General features: G+C 41.4%; 1 protein-coding gene across 2 annotated transcripts; it reads right to left on the bottom strand.

The window, feature by feature from the left end:
• Positions 1-21,052: 21,052 nt before the first annotated feature.
• On the bottom strand, positions 21,053-27,284 carry MPV17L (MPV17 mitochondrial inner membrane protein like). Of its 2 annotated transcripts, XM_061152889.1 has the most exons (4): positions 26,950-27,284; positions 23,750-23,820; positions 21,868-21,897; positions 21,053-21,786 (listed from the first exon to the last, which is right to left on the bottom strand). In XM_061152889.1, exons 1-4 carry the CDS (start codon positions 27,257-27,259, stop codon positions 21,607-21,609), a joined length of 591 nt encoding a protein of 196 aa, XP_061008872.1. In that variant the 5' UTR covers positions 27,260-27,284; the 3' UTR covers positions 21,053-21,606. The 2 variants fall into 2 exon arrangements, with proteins under 2 accessions (XP_061008872.1, XP_061008873.1); XM_061152890.1 differs by lacking the exon at positions 23,750-23,820.
• Positions 27,285-27,567: the final 283 nt, after the last annotated feature.

Here is a 27,567-nt window from a genome sequence, read left to right as displayed (position 1 = left end):
AAGAGAGTAGAGAATGAAGCCTATAGTGAACGATCTAATGGAAGCAGATACTGTAATACAATGCTCAATAGAGGACTATAGCAATCAGAGGACCACATCTTCCAGGAGATGCCAGAGACCCAGATATTTAACATGAAAGTTCCAAAGTCTCCAAACCTTGTGACTGCCATAAAAAGCACTCTTGTGGGCCAGATTTGTCCATTCTCCACTGCATGCCTCTGTTAAAAGACTTCTAGTTCACCTCTCATTTCTTCTATCTTGTGGAAGGCTGAACTTGCTTGGGTTCCAGTTTTTATTTATTTACTTATTATTTCTTGCCTACACTGGGTCTTTGTTGCTGCAGATGGGCGTCTCATTGCAGTGGCTTCTCTTGATGTGGATCACGAGCTTCAGTAGTTGTGACTCCTGAGTTTAGTTGCCCTGCAGCACATAGGATCTTCCTGCAGGAGGGATGAAACCCATGTCCCCTGTGATGGCAGATGGATTCTTAACCACTGGACCACCAGGAAAGTCCCCAGTTTTCTTTTTGAGATAAGAGTATCTAATATATGAATGGGAAAGACTAGAGATCTCTTCAAGAAAATTAGAGATACCAAGGGAACATTTCATGCAAAGATGGGCTCAATAAAGGACAGAAATGGTATGGACCTAACAGAAACAGAAGATATTAAGAAGAGTTGGCAAGAATACACAGAAGAATGGTACAAAAAAGATCTTCATGATCCAGATAACCATGATGGTGTGATCACTCACACTCACCTAGAGCCAGCCATCCTGGAATGTGAAGTCAAGTGGGCCTTAGCAAGCATCACTATGAACAAAAATAGTGGAGGTGATGGAATTCCAGTTGAGCTATTTCAAATCCTGAAAGAAGATGCTGTGAAAGTGCTGCACTCAATATGTCAGCAAATTTGGTAAAGTCAGCAGTGGCCACAGGACTGGAAAAGGTCAGTTTTCATTCCAATCCCAAAGAAAGGTAATGCCAAAGAATGCTCAAACTACTGCAAAATTGCGCTCATCTCACACGCTAGTAAAGAAATGCTCAAAATTCTCCAGGCCAGGCTTCAGCAGTATATGAACCATGAACTTCCAGATGTTCAAGCTGGTTTTAAAAAAGGCAGAGGAACCAGAGATCAAATTGCCAACATCTGCTGGATCATAGGAAAAGAAAGAGAGTTCCAGAAAAACATCTATTTCTGCTTTATTGACTTTGTCAAGGCTATGGTTTATCCAGTGGTCATGTATGGATGTGAGAGTTGGACTATAAAGAAAGCTGAGCACTGAAGAATTGATGTTTTTGAACTGTGGTGTTGGAGAAGACTCTTAAGGGTCCCTTGGACTGCAAGGAGATCCAACCAGTCCATCCTAAAGGAGATCAGTCCTGGGTGTTCATTGGAAGGACTAATGTTGAAGCTGAAACTCCAATACATCGGCCACTTGATGCGAAGAGCTGACTCATTTGAAAAGACCCTGATGCTGGGAAAGATTGAGGACAGGAGGAGAAGGGGACAACAGAGGATGAGATGGTTGGATGGCATCACCGACTCAATGGACATGGGTTTTGGTGAACTCTGGGAGTTGGTGATGGACAGGGAGGCCTGGCATGCTGTGGTTCATGGGGTCGCAAAGACTCGGACACAACTGAGTGACTGAACTGAACTGAACACATGCTGTAGTTGTCTATTTGCCAACATCTGTTGAATCATAGAAAAAACAAGAGAGTTCCAGAAAAACATCTACTTCTGCTTTATTGACTATGCCAAAGTCTTCGACTGTGTGGATCACAACAAACTGTGGAAAATTCTGAAAGAGATGGGAATACCAGACCACCTGACTTGCCTCCTGAGAAATCTGTATGCAGGTCAAGAAGCAACAGTTAGAACTGGACATGGAACAACAGACTGGTTCCAAATCGGGAAAGGAGTACATCAAGGCTGTATATTGTCACTCTGCTTATTTAATTTATATGCAGAGTACATCATGTGAAATGCCAGGCTGGATGAAGCACAAGCTGGAATCAAGATTGCTGCGAGAAATATCAATAACTTCAAATATGAAGATGATACCACTTTTATGGCAGAAAGCAAAGAACTAAAGAGCCTCTTGATGAAAGTGAAAGAAGAGAGTGAAAAAGTTTGACTTAAAACTCAACAGTCAAAAAACTAAGATCATGGCATCTGGTCCCATCACTTCATGGCAAATAGATGGGGAAACAATGGAAACAGTGACAGACTTTATTTTCTTGGGTTCCAAAATCACTGCAGATGGTGACTGCAGCCATGAAATTAAAAGACTTGGAAGACTTGCTTCTTGGAAGAAAATCTATGACCAACCTAGACAGCATATTAAAAAGCAGAGACATTACTTTGCCGACAAAGGTCCATCTAGTCAAAGCTATGGTTTTTCCAGTAGTCATGTATGGATGTGAGAGTTGGACCATAAAGAAAACTGAGTGCCAAAGAATTGATGCTTTTGAACTGTGGTGTTGGAGAAGACTCTTAAGGGTCCCTTGGACTGCAAGGATATCAAACCAGTCAATCCCAAAGGAAATCAGTCCTGAATAGTCATTGGAAGGACTGATGCTGAAGCTGAAACTCCAATGCTTTGGCCACCTCATGCAAAGAGTTGACTCACTGGAAAAGACCCTGATGCTGGGAGGGATTGGGGGCAGGAGGAGAAGGGGACAACAGAGGATGAGATGGTTGGATGGCATCACCGACTTGATGGACATGAGTTTGAGTAAACTCTGGGAGTTGGTGATGGACAAGGAAGCCTGACATGCTGCAGTCCGTGGGGTCACAAAGAGTCAGATACAACCAAGTGACTGAACTGTCTGAGACATCGAGAAGTTAAATCAATTCATTTTATTATTTTTATACAATGTTGAAGGTTACACTAAATTTACAGTTATTACAAAATATTGACCATATTCCCCATGTTGTACAAGACATCGTTGTACTTTTCCTTACATCCAATACTTTGAACCTCCCAGTACTCAACTCCTATGTTGCACAACTCACACCCCGGTAACCACTAGTTAGAGTTTGTTCTCTATATCTTTGAGTCTGCTTCTTTTTTGTTATATTCACTAGGTTGTTGTAGTGTTTAGATTCCACATATGAGTGACAGCATACAATATTTGCCTTTCTCTATCTGACTGATTTCACTTAACATAATGCCTTCCAAGGGCTTCCCAGGTGGCGCTAATGGTAAAGAACCCCCACCTGCCAATGCAGGAGGCATAAGAGACACAGGTTCAATCCCTGGGTCAGGAAGATCCCTTGGAGGAGGGCATGGCAACCCATTCCAGTATTCCTGCCTAGAGAATCCCATGGACAGAGGAACCTGGTGAGCTACAGTCCGTGGGGTCACAAAGATTTGGAACATGACTGAGGCAACTGTCCAGGCACAATGCCTTCCATCCATGTTGCTGCAAATGTCAAATTTTCATTCTTTTTTCTGGCTGAGTAGTTTTCCATTGCATACCACACCTTCTTCATCCATTGATGGACTCTTAGGTTACTTCCATATCTTGGCTATTGTAAATAATGCAGTTTTAAAATAAAGTATTTCTGTTTATGGTCTTCATTTATTTACTCAATCACAGTATCTATTTATACCCATTATAGTATATTTCTGGGAGCTTAGGATACATCAGTCAGCAAGATAGACAAAGAACCTTGCACTCCTGGAGCTTGGGGAAAGAGAAGGGTGGAAACATTCAATAAGCAACAAACATAATAAATAAGTAAACTATATAGGACAGAAGATATCACATGCTATGGAAAAATGAAGTAGAGCCAAGTCACCAGGATTGGGTGGGGGGTGGGGAATAAATAGAAAAGGTGGGGGGGGGTGGTTGGTGACAATTTTCACCAGAGTGGTAGGGATAAACCTTATTGAGAAGATGCATTTAAGCAAAGAATTGAAGGAGTTAAGGGGGTTGGCCATGAAATTATCAAAGAGAAGAGCCAGTGCAAGGGTCCTGCAGTCTCCAGCCTCCATGAGGGTGACCCCTGCCTCCTGGGGTTCACTCCCTTGAGGGCTGGATTTAGAAGAGAGGAGAAGAAAGTATGGTGGAAGTGAAAGTGTGTGTCTTGAAAACTAACTCACAAAAGGCCTGTGTTGGGGTTTTCTTGAGTGTTCTTTCTCTGAGTTGGATCTCACTCTAGGGAAAGCCATGTTGGGAGCTTCCCAATGGAGGGGTTCTTGTGGGGATGAACCGAGGCCTCCAGCCAACAGCCAGCTGAACGAGTTTGGAAGCAGATCCTCCAGCCCGTCAAGTCTTCTTCACCGAAGACTGTAATCTCATGAGAGATCTGGAGCCCACACTACTCAACTAAGCCACCCCCAGGTTCCTGAGCCACGGAAACTCTGTGAGATAATGTATGGTTTTTGTTTTAATTACACTTTGGGGTAATATGTTACACAACAGCAACTGAATAATATAGACCCAAAAGCAAGACTGTGCCTGGAGAATGTGAGGCAGAGAGGGAAGTGGTAGGAACTGAGCACAGAAGGTCAAAGTCAAGGTCAAAGTGTGGTAGGATCTCCAGGCTTCTATAAGAGTCCTGGCTATTCCTCAGAGTGGGGTGGAAAGCCACTGACAGGGTCATTCTCAGAGGAGTGACAAGAGATGACTAACTGGTTTGACCACTGAAAAAGAAGGTATGATTTTTTTTTAGCACTATATAATAAATTATTTCATATTCATGATAATTCAGAAAAACTCTTCTTTTTTTTTCTCCCTTGCCTTCAATTTCTGACCTTGATTATCCTGTCAGCCCTGTGTTTTCACCCAGGTCTTCCTTGGATTTTTCAAGTCGGTCTTACATTCTAGCATCCTCCATGTCTGGAAACTACATCCTTCTCCCTTCAGGCACGCATCCAGAAACAATATTTTGGATCCTGCCTGACATCAGCAGAGCTATTTTTAAACCTTTGTAAAACCCAGACACTCTTTCTTTTAGAGGATTACCCTACAGTGTATCAAACATATTGAAATGCACCCACATCCCACATTTAATATAAATGATATACTTATGAGAGTTGAATTTTTACATATATATGTGTATATATATATATATATATATATATATATATATATACTGCCTATATTTTTTAGGCATTGCCTATACATTTTAATTATGTATATACTTATATACATACTATACTTATGAGAATTGAGTTGCAAATGACTGACCAACATTATATTCCTTTTTAAAGACATTTAAACTTATTCATTTTGATTTGCTAAGATTCTTTTTTGTATTTTGAAGTCTTATCTATGTATTTATAGACATATATGTTATATACATGCATATGTATATGTACACACACACACACACACACACGTTTCAAAGATCTTTATAGACCCTTAAAGGTCAAAGACCCTAACTGCTGTGCCTCTTTGTGTGTGTGTGTGTGTGTGTGTGTGTGTGTGTGTGTGTGTGTATGTGTGTGTACTAAGTCATACTTCAGTTGTGTCCAACTCTTTGCAACGCTATGGACTATAGCCCGCCAGTCTCCTCTGTTCATGGGATTTTCTCCTCAAGAATATTGGAGTGGGTTGCCATGCCCTCCTCCAGGGAATCTTCCCGACCCAGGGATCGAATCTACATCTCCTGCATCTCCTGCATTGATAGGCAGATTCTTTACCACTGGGCCACCTGGGAAGCCCTAAGTTGTGTGATACTGACTATAAATCCTCTGAGAGTCAGGGAGAAAAAAAAATGCATAATAAAAGCCAGAACTGGCAAAGATGACTTTATGGCAAGGTGTCTAGGGTGGGGCTTTGATCACCAACTTTAAAATAGAGTAGGTGCTCAGTTGAACATTTGTTGAATAAATGGATAAATGAATGAATGAGCAGTAAGTACTATCGTGAATTTTTAGTTCTCTACCAGCATTTATTGTATCCATGGTCCTACCCTGTCCCAGCAGCTCAGAGGAAGTAAAATACAGTTTTAAAAAAAATGCTGATAATTCAGAAGTCAGTCAATTATTAGCTTTTGGATTTCGAAACAGTCTTTGGAAACCAATCGTAGAAGGATTTTCAAAAGCTCTTACAGTCCAAAAACTAACTTCTATTTTGAGTATTTTTTTTAAATATATTTGAGTATTTGAGTATTGAAAGTCAAGTCCCTCAGGGCTCACAGCATAAAGTTTCTACAATGATTGATAGATTTGTGAAGAACAAATGAAGAGTCAGATGACCTTGCCCTGGGAGATAGATTCCTTAACAGAGGGAAAGCTGCAGGGGGCCCTAGGAGAGGAGTCCCTCGGGTTGGAGAGATGGCTTGGAGGGTTGAGTCAGCACAGAAAGGCCTCCAGCCTCTCTGGGGCAAGCACTGGACCTCATCGGCAAAGGGGAACCAGGTCAAGGCTCACAAATCACCCAAGTTACTGCCTAAGCCAAGTCCAGCCTGGGTCCATACCCAGGAGCTCTGTGGTAGCCCTCCCCAATGCCCGCATGTTCATTTTCCAGCCAGCCAGACTCATCTGTGGCTCAGACAAGATCCAGCCCTCTAAATTATCCCGTGTGTAGGAATTCTTTGGCAGCCCAGTGGTTAGGACTTCATGCTTCACTGTAGAGGTCATGGGTTCGATCCTTGGCTGGGGAACTAGGATCCCACAACGTGCCAGCATGGCCAAAATAAGTAAATTAATTGTTCTGTGTACATAAGCCTATTTTCCTTAATCCTGGGTAGAGAACGGAAGGGAAAGCCTTGCCATTCTCATTGAAGCCATGATGGGGATGAATATGAACCTAGGAAATTAAAAAAAAAAAAACACTTTTTTTTTCAACTTTGATTAATAAGTAGAATTTGGATAAAAAGATTGCAAGGACACAGGATATGTCACACAAGCAAACATGAGAACCAGTCTGTAGCAGGGAAAGCACAGTGGGGAGCAACAGATAAACTGGTTTTCGCTTTTACTTTCTACACATTTGCATTTGGGACTTCTCCGGTAGTCCAGTGGCTAAGACGAAAGGCCTGCAATGCAGGGGGCCCAGGTTCCATCCCTGGTTGGGGAACTAGATCTCACATGCCGCAATTAAGAGTTCAAATGCCACAACTAAAGATCCTGCATGCTGCAGCTAAGATTCAGCATAGCCAGATAAATAAATATAAATAAAATTTGCCTCCCCTAGCTTTTGCTTTACAATGGACTATTTTATACACCTTTTTTCTTCTTATTATTTTTTACAGAGTGAAATCATTTTCATTTCTTCAGAGCAAAGCATAATTGCTCCAAATTGTTAAGAAATGACTCGAGATGTATATATTGCTCCTTAAAATTTCTTCCAGAGGGTAAAATAAATTACTTTCGTTCATTAACTCTTTTCAGAGATTTCACACATCACCTGCAGGAGATTCTCTAATACTGTTCTCACAGATTCATTATTGGCCAAAAGCCTGGAAATCCTGGTTCACTTTAGCAATACTTATCATTATAGAGCAAAAACAGTCTGCAAAAACTTGGCATGTTACAATTTTTGCCTAGTGGGTTTATATCTTACTGTTCAGTATATTAATACTTCTTGTCCCTTTACTAAGTGCTCTAAATATTATAAAGCATTTTTTTTGACACTCAACCCGTGTATAAACTGACTTTTTCCCACTTCCCTTTAGTAGCAAAAAATTAAAGTAAAATTGGCCAAAATGTGCAAGAACCTTTAATGACACACCATTTTCCCCCTTAAGAACATTCTTCTAATCTTCCATTTAGAGACCTGTGATTGAAGAAGTGAACAGGGAATATTTTTACTTTGGTTCAGTAGTTTCTGTTTCAACTTTCCAATTTATTAATATAACCCTTATGCAGAAGCCATTCAGAAAGAATGACCCGTGAAAATTTAACAAACCTGAACTTTACATGTAACTTGATTTCATCTGTTCTATAGCTATTCAAATTCTAGAACTAAAAGCTAAGTGCTGGGTACAAGGAAGGGAATTCCATCTCCCACCCTCCAAGTTACCTTCCTATATATTAGGAATCTAAAATATATAATAGAATCTAACATGTTTATATTAATTTTTATATAAAATTAATTTATAATATTATATATATAATATAATTCCCACTATATTCACAACAGCTTGATTATAATATTGAAAAACCTAAAGGGATTTGATGGGAATGTAAATCAGTACAGTCACTGTGGAAAACAGTATGAAGTTCCTTAAAAAAAACTAAAAAATAGAGTTACTGTATGATCCAGCAATCCCACTCCTGGACATATATCTGGAGAAAATTTAATTTTAAAAGATACATGCATGCCAGTGTTCACAGCAGGGCTGTTTCCAACAGCCAAGACATGGAAGCAACCTAAGTGCCCATCAACAGAGGAAATGATAAAGAAGATGTGGTATATATATTTTGTTGTTTTTGTTGCTCAGTTGCTAAGTCGTGTCTGACTCTTTGTGACCCCCATGGACTGTAGCCCACCAAGCTCTGTTTATCTCCAGGCAAGAATACTGGAGTGAGTAGCCATTCCCTTCTCCAGGGGATCTTCCTGACCCAAGGATCGAACTGGGGTCTTCTTCATTGCAGATGGATTCTTTGCCGTCTAAGCCACCAGAGAGTTTGCTCAAATTCACGTCCATTCCACTGTGTATGGAATACTACTCAGGCATAAAAAAGAATTAAATAATACCATTTTCAGCAACAGGGATGGACCTAGGGATTATTATACTAAGTGAAATAAGTCAGATGGAGAAAAACATCACATGATACCACTTATATGTGAAATCTAAAATATAATACAGATGAAAGTATTTACAAAACAGAAATAGACTCACAGACATAGAAGGCAAACATGGTTACCAAAGGGGAAGGGGTGGGAGGGATAAATTAGGAGCTTGACATTAGCAGATGCACATTGTGTTGTGTGTGTTTAGTCGCTCAGTCACATCCAACTCTTTGCGACCCCTTAGACTGCAGCCCACCAGGCTCCTCTGTCCATGGGATTCTCCAGGCAAGAATACTGGAGTGGGTTGCCATGCCCTCCTCCAGGGGATCTCCCCAACCCAGGGATCAAACCCAGGTCTCCCACACTGCAGAGATACACACTACTATATATAAAATAGATAACCAACGAAGAGCTACTACATCCCACTGACTACATAGCACAGGAAACTATATTCAATATTCTGTAATAAATCCTAATGGGAAGGATATGAAAAAGAACATACATATATATATGTATATAAATGGAATCACTTTACTGTACATGAGAAACTAACACAGCATTGTAAATCAACTGTACTTCAATGAAAAAAAATACATGTTTTAAAACAAAAGCAGGATACAAATTCTGTTCAAGCTCCCATAGATTATAAACCAAGAGACACTGGAACATATCCAGGGACATAAAACAAGGTGCAAAAATTTTTCTTGGTCTAAAGGTATTGAAATCATACAGAATATGTTCTTTTATCAGTGTGGAATTATGTTAGAAATCAATATCAAAAGATAATTTTAAATAACCTACATTTTCAAGTGCAATGTGACATTTACCAAGAGAGATCTTTGTCTTAGCCATAGTAGAACTGTTAGTCACTTAGTCATGTCCAACTCTTTGCAACCCCGCAGACTGTAACCCGCCAGGATCCTCTGTCCATGGGATTCTCCAGGCAAGAATACTGGAGTGGGTTGTCATTCTCTTCTCCAGGGGATCTTCCTGATGCAGGCATCGAACCCAGGTCTCCTGCATTGCAGGAAGACTCTTTACCATCTGAGCTATCAGGAAGCTCTGTAGCTTAGCCATGGAAAGCCTCAGTAAAGTTAAGACTGGAAAAACAGAGGGTGATTGCAGAGAAGAAAGCATTTAAATGAGAAATTAATATCAAAGACACTAAAAACTCCACATATTTGGAAATTAAATGTCCACTTTTAAATAGTGGTTGTATCTAAGAAGCCATAACAAGGAAAATTTTTAAATATTTGCAACAGAATAAATATGAAAAGAGCATTTATCAGAATTCATTGCATATGGCTGAAGCTGCTCAGTGCTACTAAATGCAATGTGGAATCTTGAATGAGGTATGAAAACAAATAATGGATACTAGCATAAAATTTTGTGAAATTGAAGAAAATCCATACTTTAGTTAGTAATACTATACCTCATGTTAATTTCCTGGTTTTTTTTAATACAACATAGCCATTTCTTTATAGTCTCAGAATTGGATCAGAAGTTTCAAGCCTCATTCAAAATCTTTTAAAATCTTTAAGATAATAATCTTTCTACACTTTTAGCAATAATACTAGATACCAGAATAAATAGAACTATATCAAAGTTTTGAGTGAATGTAAACTAGAAATCTAGCATTCTATCCATATTTAGTCAAACAAGTGGAACCAAATGTCATAAATGTTTTAGCTAGGCAAAAATTCATAAGTTTTCTGAAACATATATTCTATTATACATGCTATTTATATATGATAAAATCTTGAGAAAGACAAAAAAAGAGATGGAGAAATTGGAAAACAAGGACCTACTACATAGCACAGGGAACTATGTTCAATATTCCGTAATAAACCATAATGGAAAGAATATGAAAAAAAATGTGTGTATATATGTATATAAACTGAATCACTTTTCTGTACACCAGAAACTAATACAGCATTGTAAATCAACTATACTTCAATAAAAAATTTTCAATAAAGAATAAAGTTTAAAAACAAAACAATAAGGTAAAGAAAGGGACCTGAAAGGAAGATGCAGTGATACAGAAAGGGGAGCCACGGAAAAATCTAATGTGACCCCGAGGCATGTGAGTACATACACATGTCCACAAATATCTACATTTGCTGAAGTCAACTCCAGAACAAAGCAACATGGTTTTCAAATACATATTTGCAGTTCCTTCATGGACTGTGTTCAGGGAAATCTATTTCAGTCAACACAGTAGGAAAGGATTTAAATCAGGAAGAAAGAAATGAGTGAAAAAAAAAAAAGAAATGAGTGGACTCCAGGCCAAAGGAGCCACAAGAACATGGGATGGTGGAAAAAGCACCTTCAGTAATTTTCCAGCTGAAGCTCAAGTTGGCCTCCTCAGTATTAATAAGAGGAATTTAATAACACATTTTCCCCTTTTTAATGCTCAAAAAGAATAGCTCTTGAGAAGTCAGTTGGGAACGACACCAATTCTAAATTTTCAGCTCTATCAGAGTACACACATTCATAGCATGTAGACCAAACATTTGGAAGAATTCAGTAAGTGACAGAGAGCACACATTAGATAAGGACAACCTGTATCTCAATCCAGAGTAAAGACATAAATCTCATATTTGCAGTAAAGATGATTAGGAAAGATTATAGGGTATAAATCTCATTTCCTTTACATATTTCCCAGAATATTCATACCACCAATAACACAAAACAGTAATTTTCTGTATTTAACTAAAATTCATTTATTTTTCATATACATTAAATCACATTACCCTAAAAATTTAATATACATAAAATTTAAATTTAGAAATGAAGCAACTGGTGGTGTTTTTGCAACCCGTTCCACACAAAATATGAGGAGTACTCTGGCTGCATGGTTCAGAGGGGTGAGACACTGAAAAGCGTGAGAAGATGAACAAATAGTTCTTCGTCGTGAATATTAAAAAGGCAATATTCAGACACAGCAGGTGTCTGCCCCACTGTCTGACCTCAGTACTGAGGTCGGTTATCCATCACGCTGACTGAGTCCTTCACTAGGAAGCATCATCAAACACTGTGATACACTCAGCTCCGAAATGGCTTTTAATCTAACGGCAATCAATTCGCAGCCCCCAACATTCACAGAATTCACAACATACATACTCCATCCACTGCCAACCTAAAGTGAAAATATAGCCAGTTCTGTTCTTTGGCAATTATTTGGTTACCTGACTGCATTTCCATTTCCACATGATATATGGAGGCTGGGGAATAGGTGTGTATAACCACCTGTGTATGCTTAGTCACTCAGTCGTGTCCGACTCTCTGCAACCCCATGGACTGTAGCCCGCCAGGCTCCTCTGTCCAAGGGATTCTCCAGGTAAGAATACTGGAGTGGGTTGCCATGCCCTCCTCCAGGGGATCTTCCCAACCCAGGGATCAAACCTAGGTCTCCCACATTGCAGGCAGATTCTTTCCCACCTGAGCCATCAGGGAAGTCCAAGAATACTGGAGTGGGTACTCTATCCCTTCTCCAGGGGATCTTCCTGACCTAGGAATCGAACCGGGGTCTCCTGCATTGCAGGCAGATTCTTTACCAGATGAGACCAGGGAAGCCCCTATATAACCACCTACATATTATGATTTCAGGGGCCCCAGAAATTAATGTCCAGAGTAAATCTGTAACAGTTGTGAGCTGGGTGTCACCACCCAGACAACCACACTGCTTGAGCCACAAACTATGAAATATTCACATAAATATTCATATACAAAAACAGGAGGCATTATGCAAGGTTCTCTGGAGAAATAGAACCGATAGGATTGTGTATATAGAGAGAAAAGGAGATTTATTATAAGGAATTGGCTTACATGATGATGGAGACAGGTCCCAAACTGCACAGTGGGTCAGCAAGCTGGAAGCCCAGGAGAGGCAACACTTTAGTTCCAGCCTGAGTCTGAAGGCCTGAAAGCAACATGTGTAGCTCTCATCTGAAGGCTGACAGGCTCCAGACACAGGAAGAGCCAATGTTTTGAGTCCAAAGGTAGGAAAAAGGTCAATGTCCAAGTTTGAAGGCAGTCAGGCAGTAAGAATGCTATCACTCAGGATGAGGCCAGGCCTTTTGTTCTATTCAGGCCTTCAACTGATTGGACAAGGCCCACCCACATTAGGGAGGGCAATCTGCCTGACTTAGCCTACAATATACATGTTACTCTCATCCAAAAACACCTTCAGAGAAACACCTAGAATAATATTTGACCAAATATCTGCGCACCTCATGGCCCAGTCAAGTTGACACATAAAATTAACCATCACAAAAGGGCTTCCCTCATAGCTCAGCTGGTAAAGAATCTGCCTGCAATGCAGGAGACCCTGGTTCAATTCCTGGGTTGAGAAGATCCACTGGAGAAGGCATAGGCTACCCACTGTAGTATTCCTGGGCTTCCCTTGTGGCTCAGCTGGTAAAGAATCTGCCTGCAATGTGGGAGACCTGGGTTCAATCCTTGAGTTGGGAAGATCCCCCAGAGAAGGGAAAGGCTACCTACCCCAGTATTCTGGCCTAGAGAATTCCATGGACTGTATAGTCCATGGGGTCACAAAGAGTTGGACACGACTGAGTGACTTTCACTTTCTTTCAATGGTAGCTTACTGGTTTGAAGGAGGCCCAACTCCTTGGGCCTCCTTCTACCCAAAGATTCTACCCATTTCTTTTTCTTTTTCTTCCTTTATTTTTGGCTATGTTGGGTCTTTGTTGCTGTGCAGGCTTTTTCTTGTTGCAGTAAGTGGGGGCTACTCTCTAGCTGCGGTGAGCGGATTTCTCATTGCAGTGGCTTCTCTTGTGGAGCACGCGCTCTAGGGCATGGGCTCAGTAGTCATGGCACGTGGGCTTAGTTACTCCAGGGCATGCGGAATCTTCCCGGACCAGGGACTGAATCCATATCTCCCACACTGGCAGGTGGATTCTTAACCACTGGACCACCAGGGAAGTCCTATGCACTTCTTAAAGACAAACAATCCAATCTTTAGAGAGTTAGAGAGAGGTATGAAGAGATGGTTTTCAGGGGGTGTGTGCAAGTTGGACCAGGGGCATCAAAGCCTACAGGTCCTCACCATCTCCGAGAAAACACACTTTTCTGGGCCTGGGACCAAAGTAGGTGAAGGTCTGAGCTGTATCCAGCTTAAGACAGGACAGCTACCTTCACACAGGGATGAAAATAAAAGGGTCATCCATCCAGACCGCTCAGCAGCAGTCCAGAGGCAAAAAACAGTTGAGAAATCCACAAATGACATTCATTCATTCATTAGTGTTACAGAGCTTCTGCTCCATGCCAAACACTGTGCGAGACATTTCAGAAACAAGTATAAATAAGAACTATATTCTTCCTTTCAGAAATTCATTCCATAGGGATTATAAATATGCAAACAGATAATGATCATCCATTGTGAAAGTTCACAATAAATTGCAATGATCTCTGCCCAGCTGGTTTTAATTCAGTGGGAAATAGACCACATAATGTAAAGTATATCAGAAATCTTCTGCCAAAACATACCCTCTTCTCTCCACCCCCACCCACCCACCTGGCAATAGTTCCCTAAAACTCCATCCAGAGATTCGCTTTCATCAGTAATTTAAAAAGCAAAGCAAAACTCAACTAGAAAGGCTGTCATCCACATCTTAGTAAATTAGTTTAATAAACCTACTCTTCTAAATGTAGCTGAAATCAGTCACATGAAGAGAATGGGAGATTTGAGAGGTGAGGAAAAGAAATGAGAACTGATTTGGAAGATACAGCCCTAAGCCAGAGAGAATGTGGGCTTCCCCAGTGGCTCAGCGGTAAAGAATCCTCCTGCAATGCAGGAGCCACAGGAGATGTGGGTTCAATCCTTGGATCAGGGAGATCTGCTAGAGGAGGGCATGGCAACCAACTCCAGTATTTTTGCCTGGAGAATCCCATGGACAGAGGATGCTAGAAGGTTACGTCGCAAAGAATTGGACATGACTGAATCAACAGCACGCATGCACAGAGAGAATGCAGAGAACAGGCATCCAGAGATAGAAGAGGATTTCGGGAAAGAAAAGGGATGCTTCAAGGTCAAAATCTTTGGGCACAAGAACCTATTAAGTTTCTAATACTTTCAGAAGATGAACCTAATTTCAGATGGAACCTGCCTCCAAAATGTTTACTCACTTCAAAATTCTCCCAAGGAAAAAAAAAAAAAAAAAAATTCTCCCAAGGGCTGAACTTCCTCCTTTTTCTTTCCCCAGAAGGAAGACAAGACCCGAAGAGCAAGCTCTGAATCATGGCTGTCATGTCACTGAACTGTGTGGTCTCTAACTTCATCACAGTTTCCTGTCCCCTAGGAGTGTCTGGGTGGTCAGGTTTGTGCAGGGATGAAGGATAGAAGAGGGCTTGTTAAAGCCATTTGACAGAGAGAAAGGAAGGTATGGATAAATAAAGATTTAAGGAAAGACAGACTTATAACAGAGAAGCAAACTAAAAAAAGATAAGCTTCTGATATATGCCCATAATGTTAATCAGTTATTAACTATACACTTGGTTGACTATGGTTTATAATAGCTTGAAATTCCAAGTACAACATTTACTGTGAAACCAGATTTCCCATTTCACTTATTCGCCACTGACAATATTAAAAGAAATTTCTTCAATAGGTTTAAAATTGCATTTTCTATGACTTGGTTTCTTTAGATTCTAAGCATTATAGGCAAAACTAGATTAAGTATATTAAAGGTCAAGATCTTCAGGCACAAAAAATCCATTAATGTTCTAAAACTTTCAGAAGATGAACCTAATTTCAGCTGAAAGCTGCCTCCAGAATATATGGTTAAGTATGTTCTGGGTATAATTTGTCTTGGCAAACAGTGTAGAAATTCATATGAAACTCTACTGAACTAACAGTAAAGTTGCCCACCTAGAAAAAAATAAATTTTCAATAGCTTCAAAAGAATCCTAAAGGATGACAATCCTTGGAAGAGCAACAAAACATGGATGAGTTAGAAATTGTAGTTCTGGGCTGTTATTTAGTTGCTAAGTCATGTCCAACTGTTTTGCAAGCCCACAGACTGTAGCCCATCAGGCTCCTCTGTCCACGGGATTCTCCAGGCAAGAATACTGGAGTGGGTTGCCATTTCCTTCTCCAGGGCATCTTCCCAATCCAGGGATCGAACCTGCGTCTCCTGCACTTAGATACAACCTGAAATAGCAAAGTTAAATTTCTACATCTATATGTTTTATAGTGAAAGAAACAGAACAAAATTTTCTTAAAAGTAATAAATCCAAATCGTAATTATTAATGAAGTATTAGAATGTGAAAAATGTTTTCCTCTTTGAGTTAGCTTTTAGTAGCTCTAATTCCGTTCCTCCATTGGACAGTTTCCTTATTCTGGATCCCCAAAAAATCAGTGCCAATAAGATAAAGTTTTCCTAAAGCACCCTTCATTTTTATGAACCCCTAAGTGCCAAATTTCACTCACAGTATACTGGGCAAATTGATCACTTTGTCTATTGAATCTCCTTAGTGATAGATTTTGAGGAAAACATTTTTCCATGCTACTCTTACACATGGCTTCAGAAAATTTTCAATTCAGTTCAGTCGCTCAGTCATGTCATAAGTATATGACTTAAGTATATGATTTACTTGAATTTAATAGATACTAATATATTTTACATTACTGGGGCAAGAGTAAGGAAATTTCTAGACAGTTTAATTCTAAAATAATTGCATAGTTTTAAAGTAGTTCATACAACAGAAGAGCTATTTCACAACATATAAGACATGTTTTGTCATTTAAAAATGTATCCAGAGTAACTATAGTAAGGGCTACTTGGAAGTTTTCTAGATGAACTTTAATATTACTTATGGTGGAAGAATAGTGTTTGGGAAAAGATTTGAGAAAAACAAACCTTGGAGGAAGAGAGAAAAGCTCATCATTCATAAAAGTTTGATATCTTTACTTAATAGTGTGTTACTCTGTACTGTAGAGAATATACAGCATGTATTCTCTGAATGTTTGCAAATAATACCTTTTTAATTTTTATGCAAACCAAACAATAACAATAATAATAAAATTGTACAATGTACAATTGTAAAGTTGTAAAATAAATGTAAAATTGTAAAATAAAATTATACAATGGTTGCATAACTCTAAGAACATACTAAAAACCACTGAATTATTTAAATTATTATCCAAAGAAATGACATTGAGTGGGATTTAACCTTTTAAATCACAACACATTCAGTTCAGTTCAGTTGCTCAGTCGTGTCCAACTCTGCGACTCCAAGACTGCAGCACACCAGGCTTCCCTGTCCATCAGCAATTCCTGGAGCTTGTTCAAACCCATGTTGAGTTGGTGATGCCATCCAACCATCTCATTGTCTGTTGTCCCCTTTTCCTCCTGCCTTCAATCTTGCCCAGCATCAGGGTCTTTTCCAATGAGTCAGTTCTTCGCAGCAGGTGGACAAAGGATTGGAGCTTCAGCTTCAACATCAGTCCTTCCAATGAACACCCAGGACTAATATCCTTTCGGATTGACTGGTTTGATCTCCTTGCAGTCCAAGGGACTCTCAAGAGTCTTCTCCAACACTACAGTTCAAAAGCATCAATTCTTCGGTGCTCAGCTTTCTTTATGATCCAACTCTCACATCCATACATGACTACTGGAGAAAACCATAGCTTTGACTAGATGAACTTTTGCTGGCAGAAAATTTTAAACACATGCAAACTCTCACATTGCCTAATTCTTTCTCACCAAACCAACTATGATATAGATAAAATGGAGTAACTTTCATTATTTTCCTACAAATGAAAAAGATTGATAGGTTGCAAATTATGCATGATTTTCACTTACAAGTAAGCTAGACAGAACTATCTACATTATTCAAAGTTAATAAATGGTTATGGATATTTCTATGTTGGAAGTTACGTGCCTTTTTTTTCCTTTGCTCTCTCCTTCAAGATCACATCTCATCCTGGGACTTCCCTGGTGGTCCAGGGACTAGGACTCCATGCACCCAATGCAGGGGGCCCAAGTTCAATCCCTGGGCAGGGAACCAGATCCCGCATGCTGCAACTAAGAGTTTGTACACTACAACTAAGGATTCCATATGCCTCAACTAAACATCCCAAGTGCTACAACTAAGATCAGTGCAGCCAAATAAAAAATATTAAAAAAAAAGAACTCATCTGATCCTACCATCACCACTCCAGTTCACAGACCCTCAGTCTTTGACTCCATCTTTCAACATCCAGCTGTGGCATCTCTTCCATGGAGCCTCCCCAGATTGCTCAGGCACCATGAGCAATTTTAAAAGCTTATGTGCTTCCCTGGTAGTTCAAACAGTAGAGTCTTCCTGCAATGCGGGAGACCCGGGTTCAATCCCTGGGTCAGAAAGATCCCCTGGAGAAGGAAATGGCAACCCACTCCAGTATCCTTGCCTGGAGAATCCCATGGACAGAGGAGCCTGGCGGGCTACAGTCCATGGTGTTGTAAAGAGTCGGACACGACTGAGCAACTTCACTTTCACTTTTTACTGCTTATGTCGCCAGCCTATGGCTGGGTGGCATTACTACGAATAGTCAAGCTTTCTGTTGACCACTTGTCATGGAGGCTGTTCAGGTACTGAATGGAGAATTGGATTAGATCTCCTGAGAACCTGATTATCATTTTTTTATACTTGCAACTAGATCAAGGACTTCTTTTCCAATTTTTAAAAACTATTTATTTACTTGGCTGCATTGGTCTTAGTTGTGGCACGTGGGATCTTTGTAGCATCACGAGGGACCTTTTGTTGTGGTGCATGGACTCTCTAGTGGCACGCAGCCTCAGTAGTTGCAGTGCTTGGGCTTAGTTGCTCTGTGGCTTGTGGGGTCTTTAGTTCCCCAGTCAAGGATTGAACCCATGTCCCCTGCATTGGTAGGTGAATTCTTAACCACTGGGCCACCAGGGATGTCCCCAAGACCATGGACTTCTTTTAACAGTTATCACATGCTGTTTTTCCTCTTCACATCCTACAATGGCCATTTAACAACCTTTATTATTTACATGAGGGTTATGAAGTTGTATCTACTACGGTTAACCTAGTGGACTGTAACACAGGTTGCATCCACTCGTGTAGAAGGAAAAGATCTCCCCTGAATTGAGAATTCATTTTTCAGTTATCTGGGTAAAAGGCCTATGTCTGAAACTGGAAATGGAAACCAGGAAAGTCAAGACTGGGCACCCTTGATTTTAATGGTAGCAGGGCCAGGAAGACAGCTCCCTGGGGGTGGTGGCCATGGCATCATTATAAGGCAACTATCAAAGAGTCAGAAAAGGAGGGAAATTGGCTAGGTGCCATTACAGCTACAGGGCAAATACCCCAAAGGCCTGGACCCAGGATCAGAAAGCAGTAGTCTGTAAGCTTTGAAAACAAATGTTTTGACATCCTCCAGATTTCCCTTTTGTTTCCTACATGTATTAGGTGAAGTTGTTTTGAAAATCCAGTCTTCTTTAGCTCTGTCATGGGAAATGAATGAAAGGTTTTGCCTTTGCCTGAGCAACAGGGGGCCAGAAAAGAGGACCAGGGGCAACACACAAGCTTGTCAAACAAACCTCATGGGGAACTTCCCTGGTGGTCCAGTGGCCAGGACTCCACACTTCCAAAGCAGAGGACGTGAGTACGTTCCCTGGTTGGAGAACTAAGAGTCTGCACGCTGCAAGGCACAGCCAAAAGTAATGATTAAAAAAAGAGAGAGAGAAGAAGAAACCTTATGGAATGGAGAAATTTGGAAGAAGAATAGCATCCATCTGGCCTATTCTAAACCCTGGAAGGTCAAGAGCGTGTTTTATCAAGGAGGGCAGCATTTTAAAACAAACATTGCATTATTTCGAATGAGTTCCACTTCTCACACTAAAGCACAAAAAGACTCTTGAGAAAAATTAAAACGGTATTATTTGAAAAAATTCAGAGAATACATGCTACATATCTCTGCAGTATGGAGTAACACATTATTGAGTCAAGATTATCAAACTTCTATGAATAATAAGCTTTTCGCCCTTCCCCCAAGGTTTGTTTTCGCAAACGTTTTCCCAAACACTACTCTTCCATTGTAAGTAGTGCTGAAGGTGATCTAGAACACTGTCAAACAGCCCTTACTATAGTTACTCTGGATATGCTTTTTTTTTTAACTAGATAAATTGATTGATCGATCTCTAGTTGTGGCTTGTGGGTTCCAGAGTGCGGGCTCAGTAATTGTAGAACAAGGTAGGGCTTACCTGCCCCTCAGCATGTGGTATCTTCCCAGACCAGGGACTGAACCTATGTCCCCTGCATTGGCAGGTCTTAACTACTGACCACCAGGGAAGTCCTGGACATACTTTTTAAATGATAAAACATGTCTTACATGTTGTGAAATAGCTCTTCTGTTGTATGAACTACTTTTTAAACTATACAAAACACCATTTATTTTAGAATTAAACTCTCTAGAAATGTCCTTACTCTTGCCCCAATGATGTAAAATATATTAATATCTTTTTTTTTTTAATTTTATTTTTTTTTCCCAGTGGGTTTTGTCATACATATTAATATCTATTAGATTAAAATAAATCATATAAATATGATTATTTAAAAGTCATATATTTATGACATATAAATTTAAATTACAAGCTATATAAATTATATGCTTAAATATTTAGGCAAGCAAGCTTAAATTAATCTTAAATATAAAGCCTCAAGATAAATATATTAACATCGCAATGTTTCACATCTTTAAATTTGTGAAACACTCCATTGGAAACAACAGAATAGTGATGCAATTCTTGGGTGAAATTGCTAAAACTTCTTAAAATAGTCGTTTAATTTTTAAATCCACTGACTTTGAAGATAGAAATGAAAAACTGGATTGAATTTCTCATGTCAACCTTAAAAATTACCTATAAAGACTTAGGTTAAAGCAGTAATTTAAAAAAAATATATCATCAGTGTGAATTTCAAGATAAATATTTTCCCTGAAACTTTATGGAATTGAGTTATTTCTTCCAGAAGAAAACTTGCTAATTTTTTTTTAGAAACTTCATTCAATATATTTCTTTTCAAAGTCAATTATTTTGTACATTTCATATATCTAGGAAATGGGATATTTAACCAAGTGAATATGCTAAAATCGAGAAAACATTAACCAAAAAAAAAAACAAAACCTTGAAAACTATAAAAATAGAAAACATCAGTAAAATATACTCTATTCAGGACCACTGATCATAAACTATTTTTTAATACATAAAATGTACTTGCAGAGATTTAATATTAGCATAACAATAAATTATTCTACAATATTTTGGGGGGGAACCTGTTTATTCAAACTTTTTGATTGAATTTGGTGTAAACAAAAATTTACTGTCAGGACAATTTTTGGTATAAAAAATAATCTGATCCAAAAGTGTTTAGGAGACAACCTGAGATTTTTAGAAGAGATGTATACCATCAAAATGGGGGTTTTCTACATCAACCGGCAATGAAATATTAGACCAGAAATAGTAATGATTATAAAATGCCACTTTGCCACTATCATTGATATTAACCAAGGCAGTAGAGGAGTCAAAGTGGAGTAGGAAATGGCAACCCACTCCAGTATTCTTGCCTGGAAACTTCCACTGAGAGACGAGCCTGGCAGGCTACAGTCCATGGGGTCGCAAAGAGCCGGACACAACTGAGCACCACCACCATTAGAGAAGTGAAGATATTAGAGAATTAATACCTTCAGATTAGAATGGGGAAAAAAAGGATATTTGGATAAAATTGAAAGTTATCATTGCTAATTAAAAAGCAGTCAGGTCTATAGGAAAGTAAATCTTCAAAAGGGAGCAGGTAACTGATAAGCAGAGTATTTTATCTGCAGGCAATTGCCCGTGTTTAAGGGGAAAAAATTAGTCCCTTTCAGGGAGTTCTTGACTTGTCATTTCTCTGGGGGCCTTTCAACTTCATTTGTCCCCTTTGTACGATGGAAAGTAAAAGCTGATTTGAAGGTGCCATCACCATCCTGTTGTGAAAAGCAGAGGAAGGTGGCCCACAGAAAACCACAGAGTCCAGTGTAAGCTGTTCGCCAGCGAACGGGAATGAGGCTGAAGTTGGTCAGCTGTAACAGAGAGAACACATCTGTGAGGGCTCCGTGTAAACCAAACCCACGAATTAGCATTCTTAGTAGTTTGAAACTCACCTGTACAAAAGGCCAGTACATCAGACCACTCTGGAATAAAGGAAAACTTTATTAGGATGCTTTTAAATTGCACAAAGTGATCACACAGTTTGTTCTATGTGTGTGAGTGTTAGTTGCTTAGTCATGTCCAACGCTTTGCAACCCCCTAGACTGAAGCCCACTAGGCCCCTCTGTCCATGGGATTCTCCAGGCAAGAACACTGGAGTGGGCTGCCATTTCCTTCCCCAAAAGGAACTAAAGAAAGAAAGAAAGTGAAGTCACTCAGTCATGTCCGACTCTGTGCAACCCCATGGACTGTAGCCTACCAGGCTCCCGCATCCATGGAATTTTCCAGGCAAGAGTACTGCAGTGGGTTGACATTTCCTTCTCCAAGTTTGTTCTATAAAGTATTTTTTAAAAAAGCCACCAGACAACAAAAGAAATAAAGAAATAAATAAAAACAAAGATGAAACAATGGTTTAAAAAAGAAACACCAGGCAGGAAGAATGTGGAGGTGGTAGTATATTTCAGACTAAGCAGATTAAATTAGACTACTTATGGTCTCTCAAGTGGAAGAGGGTGGGAAGTTGTACAGAAAGCTGCTAGGCACAGGAATAAAGATTTTTATTAGTTATAGTCATAGATCTAGACTATAGAAAAGTCCACCTGAATGAGGACCAATTCTGGAAGACAACTGCTTTCAAATCATTGTTAACAACATATATTTATATATTGCAGTTTTCCTGTTTGCTCACGCAAATGATTCAGGGAAATACCGATAAAACACAGGATCGTCAACGAATTTTTGAAACCACAGACCAAACCCACTTCATGGTGATTTACTAATAATGTATTTGAAAGCTACTTCATGCTAGAGAATAAGTTTATCTTTCAAGATGGATTTATTTTAACAGGCTTTAACCTGTTGGTTCGGGTTTCCCAGGTAACAGTGGTAAAGAATCCGCGTTCCAATTCAGGAGACATAGGTTCCATCCCTAAGTTGGGAAGATTCCCTGAAGAGGGAAAGGGCAACCCACTCCAGTATTCTTGCCTGGGAAATCTCATGGACAGAGGAGGCCGGCGGGCTACAGTCCACGGAGTGGCAAAAGAGTCAGACATAACTTAGCGATTAAAGAACAACTGAGTATACAGTACAAGAGGTGACTTATTTCAAGCCCTGGAATAACCCTGAGAAACATTTTCCTTTTCTGTAAATACCACTGTGAAGTTAAGAAGATTCCTTTCACAGGGACTCAGCAGAATGCATACCTGGAAACATCGGCTCTAAATGTGGCAATGATTCCACTAAGCCACTCACGTTCTACTATTCCTATTTTGCAATAACCTCTTTGACTCCAAAAATCACTGTAATCACCAACAAGAATAAATATAAGAATGTCAGAAATCATTGTGAACACTGAATAAAATTCAGAGACACATACAGACATTCTTAAAGCCTCTCCTTCAACCATTAAAACAAATCTAAAATTCATCAAAACATTGTGCCCTTGTGTCAACCATCTGGAGCCCTAATTTAAGAATTTTTTTTTTCATTTATTTTTATTAGTTGGAGGCTAATTACTTTACAATATTGTAGTGGTTTTTGTCATACATTGACATGAATCAGCCATGGATTTACATGTATTCCCCATTTTTATTTAAATGTATTTTATGTTAAAAAGATACAGAAAAGGACTTCCACGAATCTGCCTTCCAGTTCAGGGATGAAGTTTCAGTCCCTAATGGGGAACCAAAATCTCACATGCCTCGAGGCAACTAAGCCTGCACACCACAATGAAAGATCCCAAGTGCAGAAACTAAGGCACAACACAGACAAATAAATATTAAAAAAAAAAAAAAGATACATAAAGATCATGGTTGTATTTTCAAAAGTCTGTCTTACCTTATACGTATTCCAGAATTTCTGTCTCATGTCCAAAAATATGTCATCCTTTCCCTGGAGAATACTCATACCTATTTGCAAAAACACACACCAAAAGAATTTTAATAAGATTCAATAGGAAGAATACTGTGTAACAGTTCATGGTCAAGTTTTCTATTCCAATATGCACGGTGACTACTGCTATCACTCACTCAGTATGTCCCATCTGACCCAACAGTGAAAACAGAAGACAATCTGCATTCTAAAACTGGATACATTTTAAAGTGATGATTAATATGAAGTGACAATAGCAGGGTATGAGGTTATAGCAGAATTATTTTTTAAAAAAAACTGTAGAGAATTCACAAAAACCTCAATATAATCATAGTGGGACTATTGGTGACATTTTTCCTCTCCTCTCAAAAGATTTTTTGAAATTCTTAAATTTTTTAAAAATTAATTTCCTCCTTTTACAGAAAGGCTGCCAGACCCTGGGTGTTCTAGAACTTCAGATTTCCCATCTAAAGAGGCTTTCGAATTGGAATTTGAAAGCGGAACATCAATTTAGTGCTCCTAAAAACATGTGGAAACCTTTGATGTTCAACAACCCTGAAAAAGAAGTCAGGGGAAAAGAATAAAACCCTCTTATTTTAGGAAGGGTGTAAAAATAAGAGTGCTTTAAAAATTCTCCCCTAACTCTGATTAGGAGGAAGGGGAAATAAAATCTTTTAAGTCAATTGCAGGGGATTCTTAGAACAGGACTTACAAGAAAACTGAGCCCAATATTGGTAATACTGCACTCCACCCACACAGCAGTAACTAAGGGCTAAGCACTTTATGTGTTTTCTTTCATAAGCCTGGGCTGAGGATGGTCAAGTTACAAAGGAGGAAAAGTGCTCGGGAGGCTGATAGTGATCCAAGTGCAACCCAGGTGTGGATCCTGAACCAGATCTCATAATCACAGCTATTCTAGATTCCAAGGGAGCCCCAGCACAAAGGATCATCTAAGACAGGCAATTTCCAAGTCTAAAGAGCCTTGAACAGACATCCAACCCACCCCATCCTACCACCCCCACTTCATTTTTACAGGAGGAAAGGGAGGTAGAGTCCAGAAATGTGAAAAGAAAAACAAAGAAGCCGTGTGGGCAGGAATCTGTTTCAGGGTCCTAGGGCTTGACCCACATGCCCCAGCAGCCCTATGACTGTAGCATCTTTCTGGTTTCAGGCATACTGACATTCCCCAGGGAGATGAAGACCATGCCATGAATTACGTTTGTTTCGGGCAAATCATTTTTCTCCTATGAGCTTCAGTTTCCATGTGTGTGTGTGTTAGTCACTCATTTGTGTCCAACTCTTTGTGACCACATAGACTGCAGCCCACCAGGCTCTTCCGCCCATAGTATCCTCCAGGCAAGAGTACTGGAGTGGGTTGCCATTCCCTTCTCCAGGGGATCTTCCCGACGCAGTGATCAAACCCAGGTCTCCTGCATTGCAGGCAGATTCCATACTGTCTGAGCCACCAGGGAAGCCCCTTCCTCATGTGCAACATGGGAATGATGGTACCTGCCTCTCTGGGTTTTTTGAGAATTAAACAGGAATCTGAGTCCCAAAAGCCAACTCCGCCACCCTCCACCCCATCACCACAGTACAAGGCCACTGCAGCAACAGGTCCGAGGAAACTTGTCAAACCTGGCCTGGATGTCACACCCTGGGATAAGGCACAGATCTGATAAACCAGGCAGCTCCCCATCTCAGGTCCTCTAGGCCCTGACCTCACGGACGCTGTCAACCGTGTGGTTGGCACTGTATCAGGCATGATTCCTGTGGAATTTGTGAGCAACTCTGGTCCTCAAAATGAGATCCATGGGGCAGGGCGGGTTCCTTCAAAGTGGTAACTTGACCACTTCGACCCGGTTTAGAAGAAAGTACCAAGAGGCACTGACAAGACCCCTTGCGGGGGGAATCTGTGATCCCCAATGCCAACGCCAGGCCCAGGATCCTTGAATTTTCTTAATGGATCGGTGCCCGTCCCCTGCTCACTCCTTTCCAGGTGATAGAAAACGCTATGAAGGCCACAGAGCCCTCTCCACGGTTTTAGAATTTCAGGGTGCTAAGGAAGGTTCCCAAAGTTAGGCCCTCAGGCTCCGTGGTGCACTTTCGGGGAGGGGGGCTCCCTGCACCCTCACAGGTACAGAGTCCTCTCATCACAGGGGGCTCATAATTTCTCACATTTTCTGTGGGTTTTGATGTGGGGATGGGACTCTCTTTAGGTAAACCTTGTTACAAAAGTAGGAGAATGGCCCTGAGCACACATTCTGAGGGGAAACAGGTGGGGCCCGGAGGCTCAGATGGTAAAGAATCTGCCTGCAATGCAGGAGACCTGGGTTCGATCCCTGCGTTCCAGCAGATCCCCTGGAGAAGGAATTGGCAACCCACTCCGGTATTCTTGCCTGGAGAATCCCATGGACAGAGGAGCCTGGGGAGGCTACAGTCCATGGGGTCACAAAGAGTCGGACACGCCTGAGCGACTAACAGGTGAACACTTAGGCGGGACCTCAGGTTCCCCCGTCTCTGCCCAGACCGTCCTGAATCCCCTCACATTTTGTTTTCGTGTTGGAAAGGGTTATCCCTCCAGAGGAAACGAGGCCCCCAGCCCCAGGCGTGAATTTTCCCACGAGCGGGACCGCCTGCCCTTACCCTCCCCGGACCGTCCCACCACCCGCCCCCCCAACCTTGTCATAGGGGTCGCAGCGGCTGTGGGAACCAGCTGGGGGTCTCCTTGATATTCCCATGCATCTTTTTTTCAGGGGAAAAATGGATCTCCATTCCTGCCTCCCCCAGTTCGGCCTACGTACGCCCCAGGCCCCCTGAAACTTCCAGCCCTAGACTATTTGCAACCCCAGTGTCCCAAATGAGCCTCTCGCGCCCTAATCCCAGGCGTCTCCAGCAATCACGTCTCAATTTCTTTCCCCTCAACCCCCTTAATACGCGGTGCCCAGACTACTCGGTCCTCAACACCTCGATCTCCCGCTGTCGCCCCGACCCTCCCAGTCTCCTAACCCTTGGCCCCCACGGGAGGGTTTCCAGCCCCAGCCCCCTCCCCACAGAGCCCCAGGCTCCTGCTCCGTCCCAGCCCCAGGAAGCCCCTGCCTCCAGCCCCCCAGTTCCGGATCCGACCCCGTCCCCCAGCTTCGCCTCCAGGTCCCCGCCCGGCTCCTCACCGGCGTAGAAGGTAGAGACGTACACCGGCCCGCCCAGCGCCTGGTCACACAGCACCTTGGCCAGGATAGTGCGCGGCGCGCGCCCAGGCAGCGCGCGCTCCAGCAGGCTCAGCCACACGTAGTTGAAGTTCGCGTGGAAGGCCACGGCCACGGTAGCCACGTGCTGCGTATGTTGCCAGTCGGCCGGGCCGCCCCGCAGCAGCTGCTGCAGCGCGTCGCCGCCCGAGAAGAACCCGGCGTAAAGCAGTACGTTCGCTGGCCAAGGGTAACGCCCGGCGGCGCGCGTGAGCGCCTGCCACCAGCGCACCATGCCGGTTCCCAAGGCGCCCCACGAACGCAGGCCGCTGGCTCCCGGGCCTCCGCCCTCCGCTCGGGCAGCCCGCGCGCCGCCTCCAACCACTTGCACCTGCCTCCTCCCGATGCTCGAAGGCGATTGGGCGCCCCGCGCACACCCAATCCCCGCCGGCCAATCCCGTGGCCCCTGGCGATCCTGGGGGCTGAGCTTTTGATGTGCGGTGGGTCCACAAATGCTTGATCCCCTTGCAAGAAACACCCAGAACAGGCAAATCCATTCGGACGGTTGACCAGTCAGGGGCTGGGCGATGGCGCGGAGCGGGC

This window comes from Dama dama, chromosome 10 (assembly GCF_033118175.1).
Source record: "Dama dama isolate Ldn47 chromosome 10, ASM3311817v1, whole genome shotgun sequence".
Lineage (NCBI taxonomy): Eukaryota > Metazoa > Chordata > Mammalia > Artiodactyla > Cervidae > Dama > Dama dama.
Note: the sequence above shows the minus strand (reverse complement) of the source record. Positions and strands in the feature narration are given on the sequence as shown.